The following is a 24,736-nucleotide window of genomic DNA, read 5'->3' as shown; positions in this document are numbered from 1 at the left end:
AGCATGAGCAGCAGGCCAAGAGCAGAGACCCCTGAGAGGACCCTGAGCCAGTCCCTTTCCTGAGGAGTGGGAGCCAGGGCCCTGGGGAGACTTCCTGAGCTGAGGAATAGAAAAAGGAGAAAGCAGGCCCATTATGGGATGGGGACGCTCATTTCCACATGTCTTCTGGCCTGGGCCTGGGACGCCATGGTCCTATTTGACTGCAGAAATGCCCAATGAATCAGGAACACGAAACCCATCAAACTTCCTGCACACCAGGTCTCCCACGCAAGGCACAAAGAACGTAAAGAGAGCCACCCAGGTGCCGGCCCTCATGAGTGCATGGTCTAATGTAGATTCCTTACCACGGGCTCATTAGGACTATAGGTGTATGTGTGCGTGCATGTCTGTATGTGCATGCTTATGTATGTGTTCTTCTATGGGAACATGTCATATTCTATAGCATTTCCCTAGTGACCCGTGATCGCTGTAACAGACTAAAAACCACTGCCCTAATGGTACAAATAGGACGTGGAGTCAAGGATGAGCCTCCAGCTGTGCTAAGCAGGCTCAGAGGGCTGCAAGTTAGAGGAGGAACAAGAGCCGCTGGCAGAGGGACGGGGGCGGGCAAAGATAAGACAAACAGATGGCATTGGATGTAAGCCCTGTGTGTTGGGCAGGACTGTGACTGGCAGCGACAGGAGCAGGCATTTTGAGAAGGCATGGTGGAAGCAATGGCCTGGAGGCAGAAAGCTCCCCGAGGTTTGAGCCCATGCCCCTGTGGACACCTACCTCCGGATGCTGCCCACCAGCTTGGCGTAGAGACTTCTGTGGAAGGCGCTCAGAGACGCCGCTTCCCTCTAGGCTGGTGAGGCTGCTCTGGTGGGACGCCGCGGGCTCGGTGCCCCGAGAGTGGGATGGCCTACCAGGGCCCGGAGGGGCTGCCTCCGCCTCGCCCAGGCCCAGCAGGGACCCATCTCTGGCCATGGGTGCATGGAAGCCTGCTGGTTTCCTCGACACCATCTGCTCCACGGTCTCCCTGGCAAAGAAGGAGAGGATGTCACACCCCGGCCTGAGTCGGGCAGCCCTGTCCTGGGAGTCGGCATCCAGGGCACACGCTCTGATCAGGCATCCCTGGATGCCTGTCCTGGTTCTGCCACCTTCTGGCTGTGTGACCCTGGGTAAGGCACATCTCCTCTCTCAACCACACTTTCCTCAACCACAAAACGCAATGCCAATAAAACCTACCCAGCACACCACAGGGGAAATAGTGTGGGAACACATGAGCGAAAGCATCGTTTCCCAGGCTTCGGGAATTTGCATACCATCTTCCCTGTTTTAGCCATTTCTTTAAACTTCAGTCTACTCAAAAAGACTTTATGTCACTATTATAAATAGGAGACCAGTATTTTGCATTGCAAAAAGAAACTAGCATTGAAAATAAACACAAGCAACACAAAAACAGTATTATCATATTCTAGACAGATCCTGTTGCCTGTTAAAGACTCTGGGCCTTAGGCTTGCGCTCTCTCTCTCTCTTTTTAAAGGAAGATCAAGGAAGATATAATAGCACTGAGGCTCTCTCCTTGATGCACTTAGATGGTCTGAGACTGACAAGGAGAATATTGTTATTTAAGGCTGCTTTTCTCCTCCTGAAAATCACATCCCACACAACCCACAGTCATTTCAAGTGCTATCAATGGCATACGTGGAGAGATACTGAGCTATAGGTCATGAAAGCCCTGTCTCGATTGTGAAGAGTTGTCTGGCTCACAAAGACAATCACCACCCTTGTTGTTTCAGAGCTGGCATGGGGCGAGTGGCGGAGGCTCACAGACGTACTCGAGGGGGGTCCTGTGACTTCTCTCAGCCTGCACCGGGAGCTGCCTTGAGGAAAGCCTGCTGGTCTGTGCTGTCCTTGGGTCTGGAGCTGACCCATCAACTGTCAGGGTTCGGTCCTGCTGCTGCTCCTCCTCCTCCTCCTCTGCCCTCATGGCTTCTGGAAGGGACTTCACACTGAGGTACCTGCAGAAGGGCACACAGAGGGGGCATGACCCTTGCCCAGCAGGAACAGCCAAGATCCAGCCCTTGGGCCAGATGCCCAGCTCCCTCCTGGGGGGCACTCACCGTTCCAGGAGTGCAGGGAAGTCTTGCTCCACCTGCAGCTCCTTGTGCCTGAGTCGGGCCGGGAGCCCCAGTGGCCTGCCCGCCACCCCACTGCCAGCGGGGCTCGCCTCCACGTTCACGTGCAATGTGCAGGGGTCAACGCTGGCCGTGTCGTGCTGGGGGCCAGAAAGGAGGAGCAGACATTCAGCAGATACATAAACATCACTTTTTAAGGACCTGCCTCCTGCCAGGCTCATGCTGGGTGCTGAAGAGTAAAAAGTAGGCTAGACTCCCTAGCTCCACCGATCTTTTTATGTGCATGCAAAATATAGGGCCCCAAGCATAAGGTTCTCAATACTAACAGCCATTAATTGAGCACCTACTACATGCCCGGCACTGTACTTCACAGCAATCCCGTCAGTACATACGATTATTACGACCCATTTTACAGTCGTGACTGAGGCACAAGCGATTTGCCCAAAGTCACACAGAAGCGAGGGGCAGAACTGAGATTTCAACCCTAGGTTTTCTGCCAGAAGCATCTCCCCTGACCCCCCTCCATGCCAGTATAGACATCCAGCCCCCCAAAACACCTTCACTGCGAGAGCCTGGAAGCCCCTCCTGCCCTCAGGCTTTTACCAATTAGTACTTGAGATAGCGCCTGGTAGAGTTTCCCCACCCTCTGGGGCAGAGCACTTGGTGAGAGAATTTCCCCTATATCCCTGGGCCCCAAGACGTCAGCGGGCATGGAGAGTCTGCCAGCACGCAGCTCTCCACCAGCCCCAGGCCACCTAACATGCCGCCCACTCTCCTGCTCTTAATTCCCAGCAGGTAAGTTTTTGCAGCACAGGTGCCAACGGGCACAGGCAACAAGGCACAGAGACTCCACCTCAGTCATCCGCGTGACCACTGCAAAACAGATCGTGACTGGAGAAAATTATACAAAGCCCCTTCCGTGTACGGCCTTTGATCAGGGTATCCCGTCTTGGCGAACAGTCCCCAAATCCATCCAGTACCAGAAGCTAGAAGCCTGGATGTCATCCTGGTTCCCTCCCCTCTCACCACCATTTCAAGCGCAGTCAGTGCGCCTGTTAAACCTCTTGCAAGTCCACGTTCATCTCTCCGTCTGCCCTGCCGCCTCCCCACCTCTGACTGGCCTACCAGCATACCCTCTTATGTCGTGTCCTGTTGAAAAACCTAGCAGTTTAAGATCAAGTGTTTGATGGGTCCCACAGCCCCTACATCATGGGACCCCCCCCCCCACCTCTCCAGCCACATCTTTCAGACAACTGCCCCTTCACTTTCACATGCTAGCCACAGGCCCTTTGCACAGGCTGTTTTCGCCACTGAATTGCTTCTTCTGTACCTGGTAATTCCTATTCACTCTCAGAGCTCATTTAAATATTACTTCCTCAAGGAAAGCTTATCTGACCCCCTCAAGTTCAGTTATGTTATCCTATAATCTGTACTCACAGAACCCTCTAAGTCTCTTTCATAGCACTGATCAAAGTTATAATTAAATAACTATATAATTAGTTCAACTGGACAGAAAACTCCATGAGGGTAGAAGCCACCCTTTTGTTTGTTTGTTTGTTTGTTTCCCACTGAATTCCTACCATGTGTCATGGGTCCTGGCATATGGTACACACTTCATAAATATGTAGTAAAGAAGTCAGTTAATGAAGAAATGACGGAAGGAAAGAACAGACCAACATGATGGGGCAAAGCGATACCTCCGGGCAGAGGGTCTGGATGGCCGGCGTGTGGGCTGGTCTCGAGGGAGAGGGCAGGCATGTGGGCCTGTGAGGGGGGGGCGTGGCTGGGGGGCTGTCCAGAGATGAGTCTGCTCGCTCAGAGGACCCTGCTCGCTCAGGCTCCTGCGGGTTCTCTTCCATGTGGTCCTTCAACTCTTCCAGGCGAATTCCCAGCTGGAATATCTCCGCCTCCAGTTCCCTGGAATGGGAAACACCAGCACAGGGAACTGGGGGTGGCAGCCACATCGGCCCGTCTGGGAGACGGGGTTCAGAGGACACCCCAGAGAGCGCCCACGGAGGGTCTGTTCCACTGCGGATCAGGAGGCCTCAGCCCGAGTGCCCCTCTGGCACTAATAGGCTATGGGACCTTGAGTAAATCCCTGACCCTCCTGCCTCAGTTTCCCTGTTCTCCAATGAGAGGTTTCAGCTCTTATCTCCAAGGCCACATGTCACTGCAGTGTGTCCAGAAGGCTACAATCTCAGCCTTCAGTATTTACCCGTTTGGATAGGTAGCTAATTAGGATAGCACTTATTCTCCCTGTTCCCCTAGTGTATAAATTATGAGGATGAAGTGTGCGCCTCCTGGTGACCGAGGGAAGTGGCTGGTTGGGCACTATCCCTTCCCCCTGGCTTCCCTCCCCAGCAGGTACCTGCCAGGATCAAACTTCCCAGGCGTCCCTTCGGAGCCAGCAGGCTGCTGGGCCAGGTGCTGCTCCCTGCAGGCCTTCAGGTATTCTTCCTCCAGGGCCGAGTGGGCAGCCTTTAGACGCTGGAAGCCCTGAAACCACACCAGGTGAATAAGACCTGAGTGCCCAGCCCCTGTGCATTCCATCCCTGCAGACACAGTGGCCAAGACAGTCCACGCAAGGGCCATGCACTCAGCCTGGGCTTGCGGAGGCCTCTGGTCCTCTGAGCCCCGGGAGGCGGGGGTTGGGACCCTCTGGAGCCTGCCTGCCTGCCCTTGTCGAGCTCTGTGCCAACAGACTGGCATGGCATAGAGTCTCAGCCACCAGCTCCAGAGGACACCAGTCCTTACTGGGTAGAACTACAAGAACCCCAATGTTCCATGACAGTTGTAGTGTCAAATACGCTATCACTATGTCCTTGTAAGGACCTCGTCCTAGGGAGACTGTGAGTCTTCACTTTTTTTTTTATCCTCACTCAAGGGTATGTTTATTGATTTTAGAGAGAGGGAAAGTGGGGGCGGGGGGTGAGAGAGAGAGAAACATCAATTGACTGCCTCCTGTACGTGCCCTGACTGGAGATCAAACCTGCTACTAAGTATGTGCCCTGATTGGAGATCGAACCAGCAACCTTTTGGCGTACAGGATGACGCTCCAACCAGGTGATGACCTGAGACACCTGGTCAGGATGGTCTTCCTTCTTAATTTGCAACACTGTGGGTTTTGGAACTTCAGTTACTTTTTCCCAAACCCTTATCACTGTCGTACTACTGATAAAGATAAGTAACATTACTGAGCATTGAGGCTCTGGGCTACAGCACTTCACATTATTTATTTAACCTTAAACATAACCTGAATAAGATGGGTATAATATTATCTGCATTTAAAGAGGAGGAAACAGGCACAACATTGGTGATGGTTTCTCAGTGAGTGAACAAGATATAGGGCAGAATTTGAACCTAGCCCTCTGGCTCCATAGCTTTTGGACCTAACAATGATACTTGGCCTGCACAGTAGATGCGGCAATAGCTGACACACGGCTGAAACCACGGGCGGTGGGATCACCATCCCTGGCTTAGTATCATCCCCTCCCATTCACTCTTTGCTGACGAGAGACTGAGGCCAAGGACAACCTAGCGTCTGGTCCCCATAGTCCCCAGTCAAGCTTGATTTTCTAACAGCTCCCAACCCCTGTCTATGAAGGAATTAGGATAAAGGGGAAGAAAATGAATGGCTTTCATTTTTAAGGTCCTTGATCATCCTCTCAATGAGTTAATACAATACATGTCATATGTTTATAATTGGAAAATGCATGTGACATCTGTACAATCACAGAAGGAAACACTGTACCATAACTTTTACTACAAAAATTTAGTGTCTGTCCCTCTGGGCCCTCTCCCTCCCTGCCCTGTTCTGTGCCTTGAGTGCCAACGGGGCTCCCTAACCGTTGGCTTCCCATGGGGTCTGTCCACTGGGAGGCGCCTGTGAGAGGTCACAGGGCAAGAGGAGAGAGACCTGGGAAGGAACAGCTCCAGGCAGGTGCCAGTCGCTAGGTGTCCCAGTTCCTGCCAGGACCCTGATACTGCCACACCCCTGCAAACTGCCCCTCCACTGAACCCCACACTCCCAGGTCTGAGCGCTCCATCCGCTCCTTTGGGACCCTGGCTGATGCAGCCAAAACCTGAATTTTACATAGGACGAGAGCTACCTAGAAATACCAAAGCCCAAAAGGAAGTAAGCCAGCAATGGTTAGATCAGGGGTCTTCCCCATTACCCGCCCACTCCCACCCCCACCCCCAGTTTTCAATTTTTTGGCAATTACTATTATACTAAAGAAAATAAAGAAGAAGAGGCCTCTCTCTAGTTGCTGAAAGTAGGTAATTGGTGGGAAGCCATGCAGGGCAATGATTATGACCCTGGACTTGGGAATCAGACAGACCTGGGTCCAGGCTCTGCTGCCTAGTAGCTATGTGGCCTTCAAGTCACCTCTCTGGGATTCAGTTCCATGCCAGTTAAATGGGGGTGATGACTGTAACTGCCTTGCTGGGTTGTTATGATAAAATGAAATAATGTACTCAAAAAGCCTGCCACCGTGCCTGGCACACCATCGCTGCTTAGTAAGTGGTAACTGTTGTGACATAATGATCATTATCATTGGGAAGCTAAGCAGAGGCTGTTTCTGCTAAAAGGAGACACTGTGTCTGGGATTCTCTGGCCTGTCTTCCAGCACGTTAGGCTTCAGAGACTCCACGACGGGAGACAGAGTGGTTATTTGGCAGCTCTAAGGGCTTCTCCCGAAGGGGGTGGTACCTTGAGTTGATCCTGGGGCGTCAGCCGTCCCGCCTGCATCAGGCCCGCAAAGGACTCCACCTGGACGTTGGGGGCAGAAGGAAACACACTCCATCAGTCCGGACTCTGGAAGATGAGTCCTATGGACTCCCGCACTCAGCCACATTCACGCTTTGGCACAGGGAGCTGGGTCCTGCCTCGGGATGTGGGTTTTCTGCCAAGTGCGGAGGGGCACGTGCCAGAAATTGACTTCATCATCGACCTTGGCCATGGGCAGCCTTGGGAAAATGAAAGGGGAACCTCCAGGAATTTATCAACAGCAAAGCACATTCATTCATGTGCATGAAGATTTGTAAGGCAGGATGTTAACTGAAGTATGGGGCGCAGGGTGTGGGCGTTGGGGGAAACAGGTTAAATGCCTATCCGTGGAATTGTATGCAAACAGCAGGAAGAGAAAGGCACACGTATATGTTCTGATGTATAAATGCCTCTAAGACTTAGTTTAAAGCATCAAGTAAAGGTACAGCACAGTGATTCCAGGATGCTACCATCTGTATAAAATATGTGGAAAATAAGAAAGGAAAAATATAAATACAATTGCTTATATACAATAAACTGTCTCTAGAAAGATGCAAGAAACTAAAACATTCATTGTTTCCAGGGAGCACTGGGTGGCAGAAGGACAGGAATGTTCCCTGAACTTTGAACAAAATGAATTTATGGCCTGCCCAGAAATAAATACTCAAATTGAGGACATTAAAAAGGTCAGGGTACCGTATACCTATGTGACCATTTCTATAAGTGCATGTGTGCATGTTGACCATTTTTGCATGGAACAGAAGTGCAAGGGTAGGAGAAAAGACTTTTCACTGAATATACCCATGTACTGTGTGAGGGCCTTTAACATGTGCATCTATTATCTTTACAACTATTTTTAATTAAAATAGGCAAAAGGCAAAAGATGACTTGGGGATCATTTCTGGGAAAGCTCTACTGAAATCAGTGTTGAAAAGTAACAGAAATTTATATAATTATATAATCTACATAACACAAAATAAAAATGTAATGAAAGCTCAGCTCTAATTTCAAATTTTCTAGTAAGCATATGAAAAATGTAGAAAAAGGTGAGTTAATTTGAATATTTTATAAATCTCACATATAATTTTGACATGTAATCAATATAAAAAAATAATCATTGAGGCATTTTATATTCTTTTTGTTTCACTGAGTCCTTAAAATCCAGTACGTGTTTTCCACTTAGAAAACACCTCAGCGTGGACTGACAATAGGTCAGGCACTCAATAGCCATGTGATCAGTGGCTCCTGAATGAGAGCGCAACTTTGGCTCAGGAGGGGTCAGCTGGTTCCCCAGCTCCTGCTCGGTGAGATGACCTTGGATTGGCTTGGCTTCACTTTACAACACAAGCGGCCCAGAATGTCTCTCCAGTTACGGGACCCAGAATGGTGGTGCCGTTCATGCTATTACAACAGGGATGAGTCTGCAAACATTATGCTAAGTGAGAAAAGCCAGACACAAAAGGACAACTATTGTCTGAAATGTCTAGGACAGACAAACCCTAGAGGCTGAAAGTAGATGAGCAACCACCAGGGGAAGGAGGAAGGGGAATGGGGAGTGACTGCTTAATAGAGATGGAGTTTCTTGTTGGATGATGAAATGTTCTAAAATTGATTTTGGTGGTGGTGCATGACTGTGAATATAGTAAAAATGACTGACATATTAACTTTAAATGAGTGAATTATATCTCAATAAAACGGTCACCAAAAAAAGAGAGGAAGGAAAGAAGGAAAGGAAGGGAGGGAGGGAGGGAGGGAGAGAGGGAGAGAGGAAGGGAGGAAGAAAGAAGGAAAAGAAGAGAATGCTGGTGTTTCTCCAGAGGAATTGGTTTTCTGAACATAGTGATGTATGTAACTATTCCATCTCCCTTTTTGCATTGATAACGAGGAAGCTCAAAGACAGACATGAATCTGGTACTGTTCAGGGTCCAACAGAATACTTTGTTTCCTCACTCCACCCTAAGATCATTTTATTTTGCCTTCTACCCTTACTTCCTCTCTGCCCCAGTTTGCTCACTTCCGTTTTTGTAATGTGGTTATAATACATGTATTTTCTAAGCCATTTTTAGAAAGAGGCCAAGTGCACAGTTATAAACAGCCCTACTAAACAATTTACCATTATTTGGACTCTTCGATGAAAATATAAAGGCCCTTTGAGAGGTGACTGAGAGTTGGTTTCTGTAATGAAATGAACTAAGAAAATGGGGTGATTTATCCTGAAGAGGAAAGGTCAAGTGGAGGTTCCATTACCCTTCCAGAACCCTGAGAGCTGAGAGCGTCCCCTGAGGGGCAAACCAGAAGACATTGGCAAGCACTACAGGACAGAGTTTGATAAGATGTAATGCCACAAAGGGACTTCAACCTAGCACTGGGTGACAAGGAGGAGGCTGGAACCAGGGGAGAGGCTCTCATTTTTGACGTGATCAAGTTAAAAGGAAGAGGCTCTGTTTCCTCCAAGTGACTCAGTCTCACCTGGCAAAGCTGGAGTTCCACTCACCTTGGCCAGGAACCGACGAGCCTGAGAAGCCAGCGCCTGGGTACTCTCTGCTGAAGGCTGGTCCTGGGCGATGCCCGGGTTCTCTGGAAGCCACCCTGGGGTGTGTGTGCTGGAGGGCGAGGAGGGGCTCGGGTCTCCTCGAGCTGAAGACCACCCTGGAATATGCAACCACTGAACACTGGAGCCACAACCAGTACTTCCTGGGGCACAGGGACTGACACCGCACCTCAAAACAACCGTCCCCATTGTCAAGTTACAGCTCAGTTACCTCACGATCACGCCTCCCTCATGTAGGCCCATAGAAGTGAGCTGGGAAGCGCTTGTCCCCATTCACAGGAGAGAACAAGGTCTGGATCTTCCCAGACCACACAGCTAGAGCTCGGTCAGGCCTTGGAGTTCCCAGTCAATAGTGTGGGCTCCAACTCAGAAAGATGTGAGTTCCAATCCCAACCCTCCCCCGTGAAGCAGTGGGGCCTCCAGCATGTGCTCACCTCTCCCTGGGCCTTGGTCTCTCTAACTACCAAGGGGTAACATTGCCAACATGTACCCAGCCATGCGGAGTAACTGGGATCATGTGTGGCAAGGCTGGGTACAGGGCCTGGGCCCCATATGGGCTCCACAGTGGCAACGCTCTTTGTGATGCAACTCGTCCAAGATTACCCAGTTGGTAAGTGGCAGAAGCGTTCCCCCAGGCTGCTCTGGTTTAAAGCGGGACTCTTTCCACATCTCCAGGTGACCTCTTCCAGGCAAAGGGCCCAGAAAGGGGCCTCATATGTCTTCCTCGCCTGGCCTGAAGCCAGTGCCAGCCCAGGGTGAACCAAGTGCCCCCAGAGCAGAATCGCAAGTGGAAGGGACCCTCCTGCCATCTCTCCTCTCGCAAACTCACCTGAGGCTTCAGAGGCCTGTGGGGCCTCGGTGGGCCCCGACCACCGCTCCACAGAACGGGGCTGTGGGATGATGAAGGACAAGACCTTGGTCCCTTGGGGCACCATCCCTGTGTGGATGCTGTGGCTGGGCTGGGGCGGGTCCGAGTACAGATTCACCTGCCGGGGAGAGAGGCACAGGAAGAGCCAGGTCAGGGCTGCGGCAAACCTACCCAAAAGGCCTCACCTTCATTCACACTGTCACTCAGGCACTCAACAAACGTGCCTGAAATAATAAATGCTACCTTTGGTGGAGCCCTTGGGTAGGGAAGCCAAAGACTGGCCAAAGGGCTTACATTTCATTCTCTCCTTATGGAAGTCCCCAAAGGGAAGCAGGGCAGGGACGATCATTCCCATTCTACAGGAGAGAAAACTGAGACTCAGAGAGGTTAAGTCACTAACCCAAAACCTCCAGCTGATAAACCCATGGGCTGGGATTATAACGTGGCTTTGACCCCAAAGTCTATGGATTTTTTTATGTTAATAATTTTAAAATAATATCTGTTATAATAATTTATAATATAACCACAATACTATATTTAATATATTTAACATAGAGCAAGTATCATTATATTATAATGATATAACATTTATTAATAAAAGCTTTCTAATAATACTGTACTGATAATACCAGCAATTAAGGCTGTTTGAGTGAATGAGTAAACCAACAGCTAAAGGAACTACTGTCTTGGTTGTAGCCGGTCACCATCATCAAAGAGGGATTTGACACGGTAAGTAGCTCCGTGTGTGAGAGAGGTCTGGAGTCAGGCTGTCAACCAAGAAAGACCATCTGAAGCTCAAAATTAGAGGAGACCCATGTACCGTATGGTGGTTTAGAGCCGGGTGGGCAAACTGCGGTCTGTTTTGTGAATAAGGTTCCAGGGAGCACAGACATGCTCGTTTGTTTAGGTGTTGTGTATGGTTGCTTTCATGCTACATCTGCAGAGCTGAGCTGTTACTATAGAGGCTATGTGGTCCGCAGAGACAAAAATATTTACGATCTGGCCCCCCACAGAGAAAAGTCTGCTGCCCCCCAGAGTAGTGTAAGAGCTCTGCAGAGCCTGGATTCCCGTCCCCCTTTGGGCCCTAGAGCAGCTGAGTTCACTGGCCTCTCTGTGCACAGAACGAGTGCTCAGTAAACAGCAGCCTCACGTTCATCACCACCATCACCGGCACTGTTGGCACCGTCACCGCCATGATCCTCATCGCCACCATCATCACTGTAAGCCCCATCGCTCACATCACTGCCAGCATCGCCATCACCATCACCATCATCATCATCGTCATCACCACCACCATTGATCACTCGCCCCCACCCCCACCCTCGTCTCCCCCCAGGTCCCTGGAAAAGCTACTCCCCTGTGCTGCCTCCGTGCTCCCTGCTCCTCAAGGTGCCAGGCAGCTTATCCTCCTGCCTGGCGCTTCCCCAGGGTCAGGAGCGGGCAGTTCAGGGTGGGCCTGGTGGCGGGAGCTCCCTGGCCGCAGGCAGGCCGCCTCTCCCTGCTTAAGCTGCCCTTCACGTCCGGCTGTGGCAGAAAAATCTGCTACAACGTGAGGGACAATGGTCCTGCATTGCTTGGGAGTAGTCCCCCTCCCCCCGCACCCCACATCCTACACCCCCACCCTGCCTCCAGCTGCCTCCTCCTCGGCCAGACCCAGCCTCTGATGAGAACAAAGCTGGATTTTAATAATCCCCTTGGCCATCTGCTCAGACCCAACTCTGGGGCCCTGCCCACCACCACCCCTCTCCTCCCAGGGTGACCCAAATCTGGGGGAAGCCCGGGCTTCTGTGTCACTCCTTGTCCCACCTGTCCCTCCCCCAGCCTCCTACGGCCCACAGGAACAAGCAGCTTTCAGTGCGAGGCCTCATTATTTTAGGGACAAGAAGAGCTTGAAGCAGAGGGGCCATAGGCTTGTGCAGACGCCCTGTATCAGGGAGCTGAAGGCAGCTGTGGGCAGCTACTGAGCTGCCTCCCAGAGCACAGCTGGGAGCCACCCATGTGCTCCAGGGTGCCCCTTTTAAGCCAGGGTGTCCCATGGTGCCCCCAGAAACTGGACTAGCTCCCTCAAGGGGGTTATCAGTGAATGGGTGAATCCGTGAGTGCGGGGGAACATTGGGTTAAATAACTGACTGTACTCTGCACAGATGGGCTTCCCAGAGCCTTTAAAATGCTAATGGGCTTTATGAATGGGGTGAGGAGGGGGAAGGAGTGGAGAGAATAGGAAATGTTTCCCAATCGCTCTGAATATAGAAACCTCTCTCTCTTGCCCCTCAGCCCTAGCACATCCCACCTCCACCAGGAGCTTCTGGAGCAACTAGTGGCCATCCAGACACTTCTAGGAAAGGCAGCTTTATGTCATTCTTGGGTTCTTTCTGGGGTAAATTTCTGGTCTCTCAGCCTCCCAGATGCCCCGGCAGCTGAGAAGCAACTGAGATGGGGAACAGAGGCTGCAGGGAGGTGGCAACAGGGCACCGAATGCGAGAGATCACGGTAAACTCTGGCCCTAAGCTACGTAGAGAACAGAGCCAGGCAGTAACTCCTGATAGCCCTGGCTCCTAGTCCCCCTCAGTCTGGATCCAGGGAGGGTCCCAGGCCAGGCCATGGGACTTCCTGGTCAGCCTCCCCAGATTCTCCTGCTAGACTGTGTGGTGTTAAAGTGGGCTTTGGAGCCAGACTGCTCGGCTCAAACCCCCGCTCTGGAACCTGCTTATTGAGTGATCGTGGGCAAATTACTTAACCTCTCCATGTCTCAGTTTCCCCCATGGTAAGTTCCTTAGGAGAGCGGTCAGTAAACATCACTTATTACTATTGCTACTCTCACTGGGACATCATCATGCTGCCTGGTCCCTAAGCGTCTGCTGTGTAGGGTCTGTTGTTGAGCTCACCCAGAATGCGGGAGAGCACACAGTTTGGAATCAGGCAGAACCTAGGTTTAATCCCCAGCTTTTAATCCCTTGCCAGCTGTGGGGTGTAGAGCAAGCCACTCCACTTGGCCAGACTTGGTTTCCTCTTGGGAAGAGGATGAAACAAAGTAACGCTGGTAGTGCACTTGGCCTGGGCCTGGCACCTTTTTACTGCTCAGCGAAGGCCCTACCGTTGCTGGCCATCCATCCTGGGTGCCCAGGGCAATGTCCCCAGGCTGCCTCCCTCCCCAGGGGGCTCTGAGCAGAGTGAGGGGCTCAGCAGGTCCAGGAAAGGTGGCTTCAGGAGGCTCAGCCTGGAGGAACAGGAACACGCCCACCTCCCTGACAAGGGCTCTGGGCAGAAAACTCCTCCCAGGTCTCCAGAGCCTGCAGGGCTGGGTCTGCAGAGTCCTGGACAGAGTAAGAAGCCTGGATGGAAGCCCTAGGCCCCGCGGGACTGACTGCTCCCCTCCCCACCTGGGCTCCGTGTCCTCTGCACGCTGGGATGGTGCACCCTCCCCTACTGCTCCCCAGGGCGCCATGAGACTAAGGGTTCAGGAGCACGTTGTCTTGCTTCTGGAAGGGTCCGGCTAACCTGTGCCCACCCTTCTCTGGAGGAGAACCCACAGTCCAAGGGGTCCTTTTCCCAGGAAATGGGAGTAGGCGAGCTGGCATCAGACCACTCCCAGCCTCTCCCACCTTCCCTATTGATGGGGCCTCGGTCACCAGCTAGGCCAAGGCAACTGCACAGAGGGCGACCCCAGTCCCCGCCAGATTAGGGGAGTGCCCACGAGAGGAGGTGCCACAGCTCTCCTCCCACTGTGCCCCCGCTGCCTGTGCCTGCACTGCGCCCGGCACAAGGGCACCCAGCAGACACCTTCCTAGTAATACTGTTATAACAATAATTGTCCCCATCTCTAAGGAAGAACTTGCCAGGTGCCAGGTCTGTGCTTTCCCTGTATCGACTCATTTCCTTAATGAGTAAAGAAGGAACAGAAGGGAAGGAGGGAAGGAAGAGACGCGTCGAGCCTCTGCCCCTGACCACGACCTTTGGCAGCCTCTTCCTTCCCTGGGGCCCCAATTCTCCCGTCTGCAAGAAAGGGAGCCTCTGCAAGAAAGGGAGCCTCTGCAAGAAAGGGAGCCGTGGGTTTGGACCTGATGACCAGTGTCTTTCCCCTGGGACCTTCTAGGGTCTACAGTCATGAGAACGTGGCTGCCCGGGAGAGGAGGCTGCACCCAGCCTCCCTACTGTCCTCCCGGCACCGTCCCCCTTCCACTGGAGTCTGGCTCAGCAGTTCAAAGCTGTAAGGAGGCTTAAGATCTGGGGTGGAGCCCATTGGCTCCCAGGAGAAAGGTCTGATTGACCCCTTTTACAGATGTGTCCAAGGAGGCTGGGGGGCTGGGGAAGGGACCTGCCTGTGTGTGAGGCCGGTGTGGGGATGCAAGGCATTGCTGCTAGGACAGGGCCCTTTCTCAACACTACTGCCTCCGCACACACTTCAGGGAGGCACTTCTAGATGGCAGAGAGCGGCCCTGTGGTGGGGGAGGGGCCCTGGGGCGTGGCCAGGGCAGGCCCCTGTGGGGAGCCTGAGCCCGGAGGCCAGGGAGAGGGAGGGTCTGCCTCTCCGTGCCTCAGCTCCCACCCCCTCCCTTGCTGCTACCTGATGGGGCAAGAGGCGGGAGGGGGAAGGCAGGAAACCACAGGTCTCACTTCCTGCCTCACCCCAGAAAAGGGGAAGGTCCCACAGCTTCCTCCCAAGTTGACATGGGGGCTGGGCAGGATGGCAGCCAGCTCTGTTTGGGTGGGTGGATTTCGCACTCCATGCTCCCCTGCCACACACTGGGCACTCACTCAGCGTTCAGTCACGGGGTGAGGGGAGAGGCTGTGGTCAATGGTGGGGGAGAAGAAAGGCAAAGTTGTGATCCTGGAAGGATCAGGCCAGGGAAACAAACACGGGTGGATGGGAGTGGGGAGGGGCTGGGGAGAATTAAGAAATTCTGTGCTACTTCCTTGAGGCTCAGAGAGCCCAAGTAACTGCCTTAAGGTCCTACAGCTAACCTGCAATGGATTTAGGAATCAAGCCCAGGCAGTCTTAACCTAGAGCTTATCTAGGAGGAGAGAGCTTCTGGTGGCATCCCTGGGGATTCTAGGATTCAAGGACATCAAAGCTCATCAGTGATAAAGGAGACTGAGCCTGAAGACTGCTAGCCAAGGTCTCAGAACAAGCGACCTTATGGTAGAACCAGGAAGGACTGGCTTCCACTATCCCTACGAGGCAGGTCTCAGGAGGCAAGAGGCAGTAGCCCTCATGCAGACTTTGAAAAAGTGTCATCTGCCAGGCGCCAGGGCCCACACCTCCGGCTCCCCCCCCGCCCCCGCAGCCGGGTACCTTGGCCCCCAGGCGCAGCTGGTCGATAGTGTTCTCAGCCTCAGCATACTTGGTGAGGAGCTTGTGGTAGTCCTCCTGCAGGAAAGAGACAGCAATGTGGTCACCTGCCCAGACTCCTCGCTGTGAGGCCCCTCCCAGGGATCCTACCCCCCAAAGGGGCTTCTGGGCCCCTCACAGTGGAAAAACTCAGTGTTGGGATCTGAGAGACCCTTTCAGATTCACATGTAATGCAGACCCCCACGGCCAAATTCTGGCGTGTCCGAGGGCGCAAGACAGCTTACCCACCAGCCTTTCCCCTCTCCCCGACAATGAGTCAGGGGGCAGGGCCGCGGGACTGCTTTACCTCCATGCACGACCCCATCACAGACGGCGGCAACTGCTTGGGTCTAGATTCCCTGCCTGTCCGCAGGCTCTGCGCATAAGGCCCACATCTCTCTTTCCCGCTGCCCTATTTGCAGCTTTAGTATTATGTGCTTAATAAGTGTGTTTTAATGGATGAGTGAATGAGTGATCAAGGGCCCCCTTGGAAGGAAAATAGAAGGCTTGAAGACAACAGTTGTGTCTACTCAGAGTCACTACTTACCTTAAACAAAACTGAAGAGCTTCATTAAAACAAGTCATTACAAGGAGGACAGCAAAAACGAATGTCCCCCGTTACCTCTGAAGGATGCAAGGGAAGTGACGCATAGTTCTGAAAACTGGTCATTGGAAGGACAGTGTCAAGCATTTCTCCTGTCTTTCCCATGTGAACAAGACCTTGGTAACCAAATAGTTGAGGAGGGGAAAGTTTCACTTTATAGAAAATTTCCATCAAATAAATGCAGAAGGAATGATAGCATGAGGATACTACCATTTGTCACCCCCAAGCGAAGGGCAGGATCAAGGCAGTGGCCATCAGCCACCGCTCACATCACAGCTGAGACCAGCAGGCATCCCCTGCCTCCAGAGGGGGCCACCCAGGATGTGCTCCCTACCTGTGTGATGTTTGTGGTCTGGAGGGGAAATGCACAGATGATTAGAACCCGAAAAAGCCCCTAGCTCTACACTGAACATACGCAGGATAAAGGGACATAGGAAGAGACACTGGAAGTGCATGAGCAGGACAGAACTGGGTCCTGAATAAATAACTTACAAGGAAGAAAGAAATTTGAAAAGGAAGGAAAGAGAAAAAGGAAAAGAAAACAGAAAAAAAGGGAGGGGCTCAAAAGACACGCTGGCCAAATGCAATATTTGAGCTGTGTTTGGATCCTTAATCAAACCCCCTAGACAAATGAGCCATTTCTGAGACACATAGGGAGATCTGAACACTGATTGGATATTGGATAATGTTAAGGAATTGGTGTTAACTTTAGGTATCATAACGGTAGTGGGGGTATGTTTAAAGTAGAATCCTTATCTTTCGATGTACACACTGAAATATTTTTTAATCAAATGATCTGATGCCTGAAATGTGCTTCAAAATACTCCAGCAGGGGGAGGGGAGAAGGCGTGAGCCACGGATGAAAAAGGCTGCCAGGGTATGGGTGATGGGGACATGGGTGGAAGCTGGGGGATGGATGTGGGGGGCTCATTATACTATTTTCTCTCGTGTATGTTTCCAATTTTTTCATAGCAGAAGTTCAAAACAAACAAGCATGGACTATCCTTGCAGCATGAGTGAGCCCTCACTTCTCTTGCTGAGCAAAGGGCTTGGGACTATCTTCATGGCTGGGGGTACAACGCTCTCTCCACCAGCAGGGGGCTCCTGGCCCAGCAGGAGGCCCCCCCATCCTTACCAGTCTCCAAGCCTCCCAAGCTGGCGTGTGCCTTGGTGATATGCCTATAGAAATGAGTCTGGCTTACCTGGAGCTGATGGACCAGCTTGGTGGCTTGTTCGGGCGTCTGAAATTCTTGGGGTACCCCTGTGAAAGGGTGGCTAGGAGGCGGGTCCTTTCCCAAGCAGGCTTCTTCACTGCTCAACAGCACCTCCTGTACAATCTCGGCCGGTGACTTGAAGATCAGTGGTCTGCCAGGGTCCTGAGGCTGCCTGCTGCGACTCCTGGCCTTGGGGGGGCGGTAAATCTCATCTTTGGGGAACCTTACCCGGGGTCCCACCTTGGAGAAATCAGGGAGCGGGTAGTTCAGCCGCCCCCGGCCGTACTTGGGGCCATCAGAAGATGAGTGGCCAGCCACAGCGGCTCCCTCCCTGGGCGGTGGCCTGTCCTGCCGGGCAGGCCTAGGCCGAGGATTCAAGGGGCTAACAGAGCCAGTGAATCGGGAAGGGAGCGCCTTAGGGGATGTCCGTGTCCACTTCCAGGCTTGGTCCCCCGGCCGAGGGCAGGAGAGGCTGGTAGTCTCTCTCCTCCATCCATCTTCAGGACACTGGAGGCTCTGGGCTGGGGGTGCGGAGGAGTCCTGGAACTCCGTGGGGGTTGCCAGAGCAACGCTTCCTCCAGTTCTGCCGTCTGAATTTAGGAGGTGGTGACTGGGGCTCTGTGGTGGAGCTTCTGCTAGGGCAGCGGGCTGGGGGACATCAGTCTCTCCTTCCCAGGTAGAATCAAGGCTGTCACTAGGGTGGCCGAGGCTCACGGTCCCACTGCTCCAGGACCTTGCAGAGCTGAGATCAACAGTTGGGTTGACCTCAGAATGTTCTGGAAGTGTGTCTCCACTGGTGTGTTTGCCAGAAGCTACCCAGCCTGTGGCCTGACCCCACCCCAGAGCCATGGGGTTGGTGTTTCCATCGTCCTCAGGGCAGAGACCAGTCTCATACCCCAGCCTTGGGGAGCCCTCTCCAGCTTCTTCGGCCTCATGGTCTCGAAGGGCCTCATCTGGCTCCTCTTCAGTCATGTCCGGTGGAGGATCCTGCTGGGGGAGCCAGTTGAGAGGCAGGTTGGAACTTGCTGGGCTGTCCACATCCTCTGCTTCAAGCTCTGGAAAGACAGTTAATTGCTTAGCATATGTCGGGTCTGCGCTCACTGTGGAAGGCTGCCTAAGCCATTTCACCCCTCTGGGTGCTCAGTTCCGCATCTTACCCCCGTAAGACTCCCAGTAAGGCCCGGCCCACATGGCCAAGTACTTTCCTAACCTCCTCTAGTTGTCTCCAAGGTCCTCCAAACTCACACCTCAAACCCGGTTATCCCCGCTCCCTGTGTTTCCTGTCCCAGCAAATGGCAATACCATCCCATCCCGCTGCACAAGCCAGAAACCTGGGAGGCCCCTTTGCCATCTGTCTCGCCCTCACCCCCAGAATCCAGTCTGTGACCCTCACCTCCTATAGAGCCGTCAAACTCGCCTACTGCTCTGAAGTCGAGCAGCACACCTTGCCCAAGACAACATCTTACCTCACCTGGGAGCACTGCAGTGGCCACCGAATCATCTCCTCAATCCTCGCCCTCACCCCCACATCTGAAAGCTCATTAATACCTTCCTGTTGTTCCCAGGATAGAGCTGAACCTTTAAAATGGCCCTAAGGTCCCTGCCTCCGGCCCCCATGAGCTCTCCTGATCCATCTCTCTCCAGGGCCCCTCTGACCTCTCCCGGCTCTCATCGTACCACATCCTCTCCTACCACAGGGCCTCTGCACATGCTGGTCCCTCTGCCAGGGTCCTTTTTACCTCCCTTGGCCTAGTTAAGTTACCTCCTCTTTGTCCTTCGGACATTCGCTCAGCCTCGACAAGGAAGTCCTCTCACATCTCCCTCACGAGGTCTAATTCTCCCTTAATATGTTTTCAGAAGGCTGAAAATCTTTACTTTGAAATACTTATCATAGCAGCAGTTTTCCACTTATTTGTGTGGTTTTATCATTAATATCCCCCCTCACTAGACTGTAAGTTCCATGAGTATAAGGACACTTTCTGTTTTTATTTATTATTATATTTGCAGAGTAGGTGCTCAATACTTGTTAATTGAATGGAAAGAAGGAAAGAAAGGGAAGGAAGGAGGACAACAAGGTAGGTAAATTTCCCAGAAAATGGATAGTCATTGTGATTATTTCACAATGAATGCTCAAGAAATATTCATCCATCCATCCATCCATCCACCCAGCCACTCACCCATCCATTCCCCACCCACCCATTCATCCATTCACCCATGTATCATCCATGCAATATTTATTGAGCACCTACTCTGTCCTAGATCCTATGTAGGTCTTTGGGATAGACCCAAAGCTTCATGAGACACAGCCGGCATACTGCCAAGCACAGACTCTCTGCTCTGGCCAGATGCACCTTCATCATTAACCCGTGTACCACTCTCTGCTCCTCCCCTATGCTCTTTCCTCTACCCTTGGAATCTATATCCTTCAGCCCCTTTAAATCTCCTTCAGCAAGTCTCTCTTGTTTACAGTAGCATGTTTGGAGTCCAGAGAGGTTAAGCATCTTGGCCAAAGATCACACAGTGGTTCCCAGCAGGCCTGGATCTAACACCATGTCCCAGCCATGCAGGCAAGTCAGTTTCTGCCACTGTGGTTCATGCAGTGAGATGAAGCGGGTGGGCTATGGAGCCAGGGAGCCCTGGGTTCCATCCTGGCCCCTTTGCTCCTTCACTGGGGTCCATGGGCAAATATCTGACCTCTCTGCAGTCCTTACTGAGACTAGACACTAGTCCCTCCTACCTGGCAGAAGGCGATGAGGCGGGAAGGAGGCAAGTCCTGTGCTCTGCCTAGCCCTGCTCTGGGCACACAGTTAAGGGTACAGGACATGGCAGCAGCTGTTACATCATAGCAGAGGGTTACCATGCGACCTCAGGAAGAGATGCCTCTGCCCTTTTCTCCCAGTGCATGCCAGTCACCATTCCCTTAGGGAGAGCTCACAGTGGCTTCTCAGAGCTCTGGGCAGATCTGGCAGGAGGAGCTTTGAGTCAAGGTACAAAAAATCCACTACCAGCCTAATGGCTCCTCTACCCACAATGTGGTCCTGCCAGATTCGCAGAACCCTAAGACGGGGTATTTCCTTCATACTCTGAGTGCAACAGGCACCACGCATCAATCTCTTACTATTCCCAACGGCATTCTGACACCCATGTCACAGAAGGGGAGAGTAAGATTCTGAGAGAAGGGACTTGCCAAGCCAAGCTAGCAAGTTAGTCTAAGTTAGTCTCAGTGCAAGGGGAATGGCTATTTTAGAAAATAAGGGATGCCAACATTCCCATTGCTAAGTGGGATTTTACAAAGTCATGACAATGGGTATAACCCCTGGACTAGGCAATTTCAATGACCGAGGTTATTAGCAAATCAAGTGTGCAAAGATGTGCTAATGACAACCATCTCTGCATATTTATAATGGCAAAAACTAGAAACTACCTAAATACCCAGCAGGAAGAGACTGGCCCAGCAAATTTCAGAATATCCATACCATGGAATTCCTAGTCAGGCATTAGGAATGGTTGTGGAAGAATCTTTGATGAGCTGGGAAATTGTTCGTGTCTATTAAGTTACAAAAAAAAAGCAGGTTACACTATAGTTTGTAAAATACTGTTCCGTAGTCATATAACATTTGTATATGCACACATGGAAAAGAGTCATCTGGATGCTTCATTTTTAGTTGTTCCTCTGTTTGCTTATATTGCACTGATATTTCTGCAATAAACAGTATTACTTGTGTAATTTAAATCTTAAAAAATTTTAAACTATAGGCTTCACAGATTTTAATTTAAAGGCTTTCCAACACTCCCTCCCAGCCCCTGCCTCTGGCCAAGAGGTTGGATGCGGACCCCAGGGCGAGGCCGGGAGAGGAAGTCTCACCTTCTTCTGCAGACTCTCCCGACTCGGAGGCCTGGTGCCCATCAGGCTGCAGCTCCAAGTTCCACTCCGCTGGCTGCAGGTGCTGCTGGGCCAGGCGGAAGTCCTCGAGAAGCTCGGGGCTGGCAGCGGCGGGAAAGGGCCCCTCTTCTCCCCAGCTGTGTGGCCCGCTCCCGAGAGCATCCTTTTCCTCCTCGGTCCAGGCCCAGCGCCGCCGCTGGGGCCCCTTGGCCAGGCCTGGCTCGGCCCAGCGGACCTCCGTCCCCGAGCTGGCCATTGGGCCTGGCCTGAGCTTCACCTGGGCCACTCCATCTGCAGGAGATGGAGCTGCCACTAAGGGCATCAGTCACCACTGGCTCCTCTCAGCAGCAGCCATCCTGCCTGAGGCCTGTGGGGGACACAATCAAGGGATGGCATTAGTCCTCAAGTCCCCTCCTTTCTTTTGAACAAGAAGTGACCAGCAGGAACTTTGGAATCAGATGGCCTTGGTTCAGTGCCTGGCTGCATCCCCTTGAAGCTGTGTGACCATGGGCAAACTGGCATAATAACTCCTCTCTCCCTCAAGAGTTGTATAAAATTCCCTGATATACAGGATAAGGAGCCCAGCGGCCAGCACACTGGTAGGTATGTGGTGTGTGCTATTGTTACCAGGTGCCAGGCTCCACGCATGGGCGCTGGGCACAGGCCAGAGCCTGGGGGGCGAGGAGGAGGGCAGGGGTTCAGTGCAGGCCTAGGAAGTCAGAGAAGGTCCCCTCTAGAAGCCACTTCCTCTGGGAACCTTTTCTGACCCCCCAACCCCCCACCGTAAGAATTCAAATCGGGAGTAGGGGGATGGTGAAAAGAACATTCCAGGACCCCAAATAATTGAAAACAGGTACTCAAACAAATACATGTCCATGCACGTTCAGGGCAGCTGTACTCACAGTATAGCCCAAAAGTGGAAGCAACCCAAACGTCCACCAGCGATGAATATAAACAGTTTGTGGTATAAACATATAATGCTGTACAAATCAGCCATAAAAAGGAATGAAGCGCTGACATACGCTACAACCTGGATGAACCTGAAAACTTGCTGCTGTGTGAAAGAAGCCAGACACAGGAGGTCGCATCCGGTGTGAGTGCCCCGACATGACATATTGAGAATAGGTAAATGCATGAGAGAGAAAGCAGACTGGTGGTTAACAGGGGCTGGGGGACAGGCGCCTGGGGCGTGACTGCTTAATGGGCACAGGTTTTTTGGGGGGCTGATGAAAATGTTTTGGAACTAGTGGTGGTGGTTGCACGACATTGTGACTATACCACAAGCCACTGAACTGTTCACTTTAAAATAGTTAATTTTATGTTACGTGTCACCTCAATTTTTAAAAAAGCGTTTCAGGCACGGGGGCCGGCAAGTACAAAGGCCTAGAGGCAGGAGGGGTGACTGGTAGTGGTTTCCTGAAGGCTGTGGTATTGGGGGTTGGGCAATGGGACAGCAGAGAGTGTGGGCAAGGAGAGGCGGTGGCCAGGCCCAGAAGGGCCTCTCATGTCCTGCTCGGGCCTTTAAAGAGCACCCCTGACCCAGGAGCACATCGAGGTTTGGCTAAGCAGTTTATCTCTGGCTGCTCAGGGAGAATGAACCAGGAGCCAGGTGGGAGGGTGCGGGGGAAGCCTGGCTGCAGAGGAACCTGTGGCAGCGGAAGGAGGGCTCCTCCCCGCCTGCCTTCTTTCCCTCTTTTTCCTTCTTTCCCTCTTCCTTCTCTGTCTCTCATCTCCTCTCTACTCCCTTCTCTCCCCTCCTGGTAAGGCCAACATTCATTCCCCAGGCGCCACCTCTGGGCCAAGCACCACACAGAGTCCTGGAAACACAGAGCTGAGCCCTGGAAGGGTAGCTCCACTAGTAAGAGCATCGTCCCAATATGATACGCCAAGATTGCCGGTTCAATTCCTGGTCTGGGTACATACAAGAGTCAACCAATGAATGCATAAGTAAGTGGAACAACAAATAAAAGTTTAAAAAAAAGAAACACAGGATTGACAGCTGCAGGCATGGTCCCACCCAAGGAGCTTGGCAGGACCTCCAGGCCTCGCTCCACAGGTGGGCAGACTAAGGTCCAGCCACACAACGGCCAGCACAAGCCTGGGGTGAAAGGTCATCTTGCAGTGGAGACATTTGAGTATAAATAACTCCAGGCCTCCCAGGACAAACAGGTCTGTGTTTGTCCCTGCAGCCTCGTGAGCACTTGGGTCTTGGTCAGAGTCGGATTTGTATGGTTGAGAAAAGTCAGCAGGCAACTATTTCTGGAGAGAAAGCTCCCCAGGGAACGTGCAGCCTGAGAAAGGCTGCAGCCGTCTCAAGCGCTGGGGTCGGGGCAGGGAATAACCCTCTCCCTCTCTGGCTGCAACCCTGCTTCTCGGACAGGGGCTCAGGAGCCTCATTGTCTCCCGGCCTCAATCTTCCTCTCTCCCCCCGCGTGCCCTCCAGATCACCCGGTGAATGGCCCTGTGAACCCACTACATATGTTGTACCTTCTCTTGCTGGCCTGGGCTAGAAGCTTTTCCTGTATGTTCTCAACAGGTGAGTGGGGCATAGGAATACTATTTTTCAGATGAGAAAACTGAAGCTCAACATGTAAGAGTGACTGGGCCAAGATCGCCCACTGCTTATGACAGAACAAGATTTGGAACTACCTGCTTTGGCCCAGTGGTCTCCCACCCAAAATGTTTAAAAATCACACAACACATCAGGAAAGACATATATTTGCTTGCATACCCAGTATACAGGGTGTGGCAAAAGTAGGTTTACACTTGTGAGTATGCAAAACAGAGTTTATTCTTGTATTATTTATTTTCCATACGAACAACTGCAAACTAACTTTTGCTCTGCTCTGTATATTCTTATAACTTTATACATATGTATTCTCATGCAGATATACTACATGTATTAGAAAAAATATTTCAAAAATAAATTTTAAAAAAGATGCAGTAGAAAATAAATATTTAAAAGAGACATTCTAATCCTGTTTCTCATACCCTCTGGGGGGCCTGTACCCCTCTTGGAAATCTCTGCCAGTGGGCCTTAAATTTGAGTGCTGGTTGAGAATCTTGTGAGAATGCAGACTCCTAGTTCGACCCAAAGAGAGCCACACTCAGCGGCCCTGGGACAGGGCCCAGGAATCCGCATTTGGAACAGCACCCCAAGCAAGGCCAGCCCTTTAGGCTGACTAGACCTTCCCACTGCTGCTACTATGGCAGGTGTAACGGGTGCTAAGAGCTGTTGCCCTTCTATTTCTGAAACCTCCGAAACCAACGAAGGGGCTGGGGAGATGTGTGGGTTTTTTGACTTTTTAAAGGGCTTTTTTCTAGCCATGCCATGGAGCAGCCTGCCCAATCACAGAGGCCTCTGGGGCACAAAGAGGAACATCCTGTCTCCTGGGATG

General features: G+C 52.0%; 1 protein-coding gene across 1 annotated transcript in view; it reads right to left on the bottom strand.

Annotated features, from left to right (window-relative positions):
* AKNA (AT-hook transcription factor) overlaps nucleotides 1–21,621 on the bottom strand; it is a 37,104-nt gene extending 15,483 nt beyond the window's left edge. The window contains exons 1-11 of the mRNA XM_054584910.1: nucleotides 21,321–21,621; nucleotides 17,444–18,510; nucleotides 15,602–15,676; nucleotides 10,270–10,426; nucleotides 9,384–9,538; nucleotides 6,833–6,892; nucleotides 4,490–4,617; nucleotides 3,819–4,038; nucleotides 2,107–2,261; nucleotides 1,822–2,004; nucleotides 772–1,018 (exon numbers count right to left, since the gene is read on the bottom strand). Of these exons, the coding sequence (XP_054440885.1) occupies nucleotides 772–1,018; nucleotides 1,822–2,004; nucleotides 2,107–2,261; nucleotides 3,819–4,038; nucleotides 4,490–4,617; nucleotides 6,833–6,892; nucleotides 9,384–9,538; nucleotides 10,270–10,426; nucleotides 15,602–15,676; nucleotides 17,444–18,510; nucleotides 21,321–21,594 (2,721 nt within the window). The 5' untranslated portion in view covers nucleotides 21,595–21,621. The remainder of the gene's footprint in view (nucleotides 1–771; nucleotides 1,019–1,821; nucleotides 2,005–2,106; nucleotides 2,262–3,818; nucleotides 4,039–4,489; nucleotides 4,618–6,832; nucleotides 6,893–9,383; nucleotides 9,539–10,269; nucleotides 10,427–15,601; nucleotides 15,677–17,443; nucleotides 18,511–21,320) is intronic.
* Between the last annotated feature and the right edge of the window lie 3,115 nt (nucleotides 21,622–24,736).

Source organism: Pteronotus mesoamericanus, unplaced genomic scaffold (assembly GCF_021234165.1).
Source record: "Pteronotus mesoamericanus isolate MK-2021 breed Mesoamerican mustached bat unplaced genomic scaffold, CSHL_Meso_final contig_78, whole genome shotgun sequence".
Taxonomy (NCBI): Eukaryota; Metazoa; Chordata; class Mammalia; order Chiroptera; family Mormoopidae; genus Pteronotus; species Pteronotus mesoamericanus.
The sequence above is the reverse complement of the archived record's forward strand: the minus strand, read 5'-3'. Positions and strand labels throughout refer to the sequence as shown.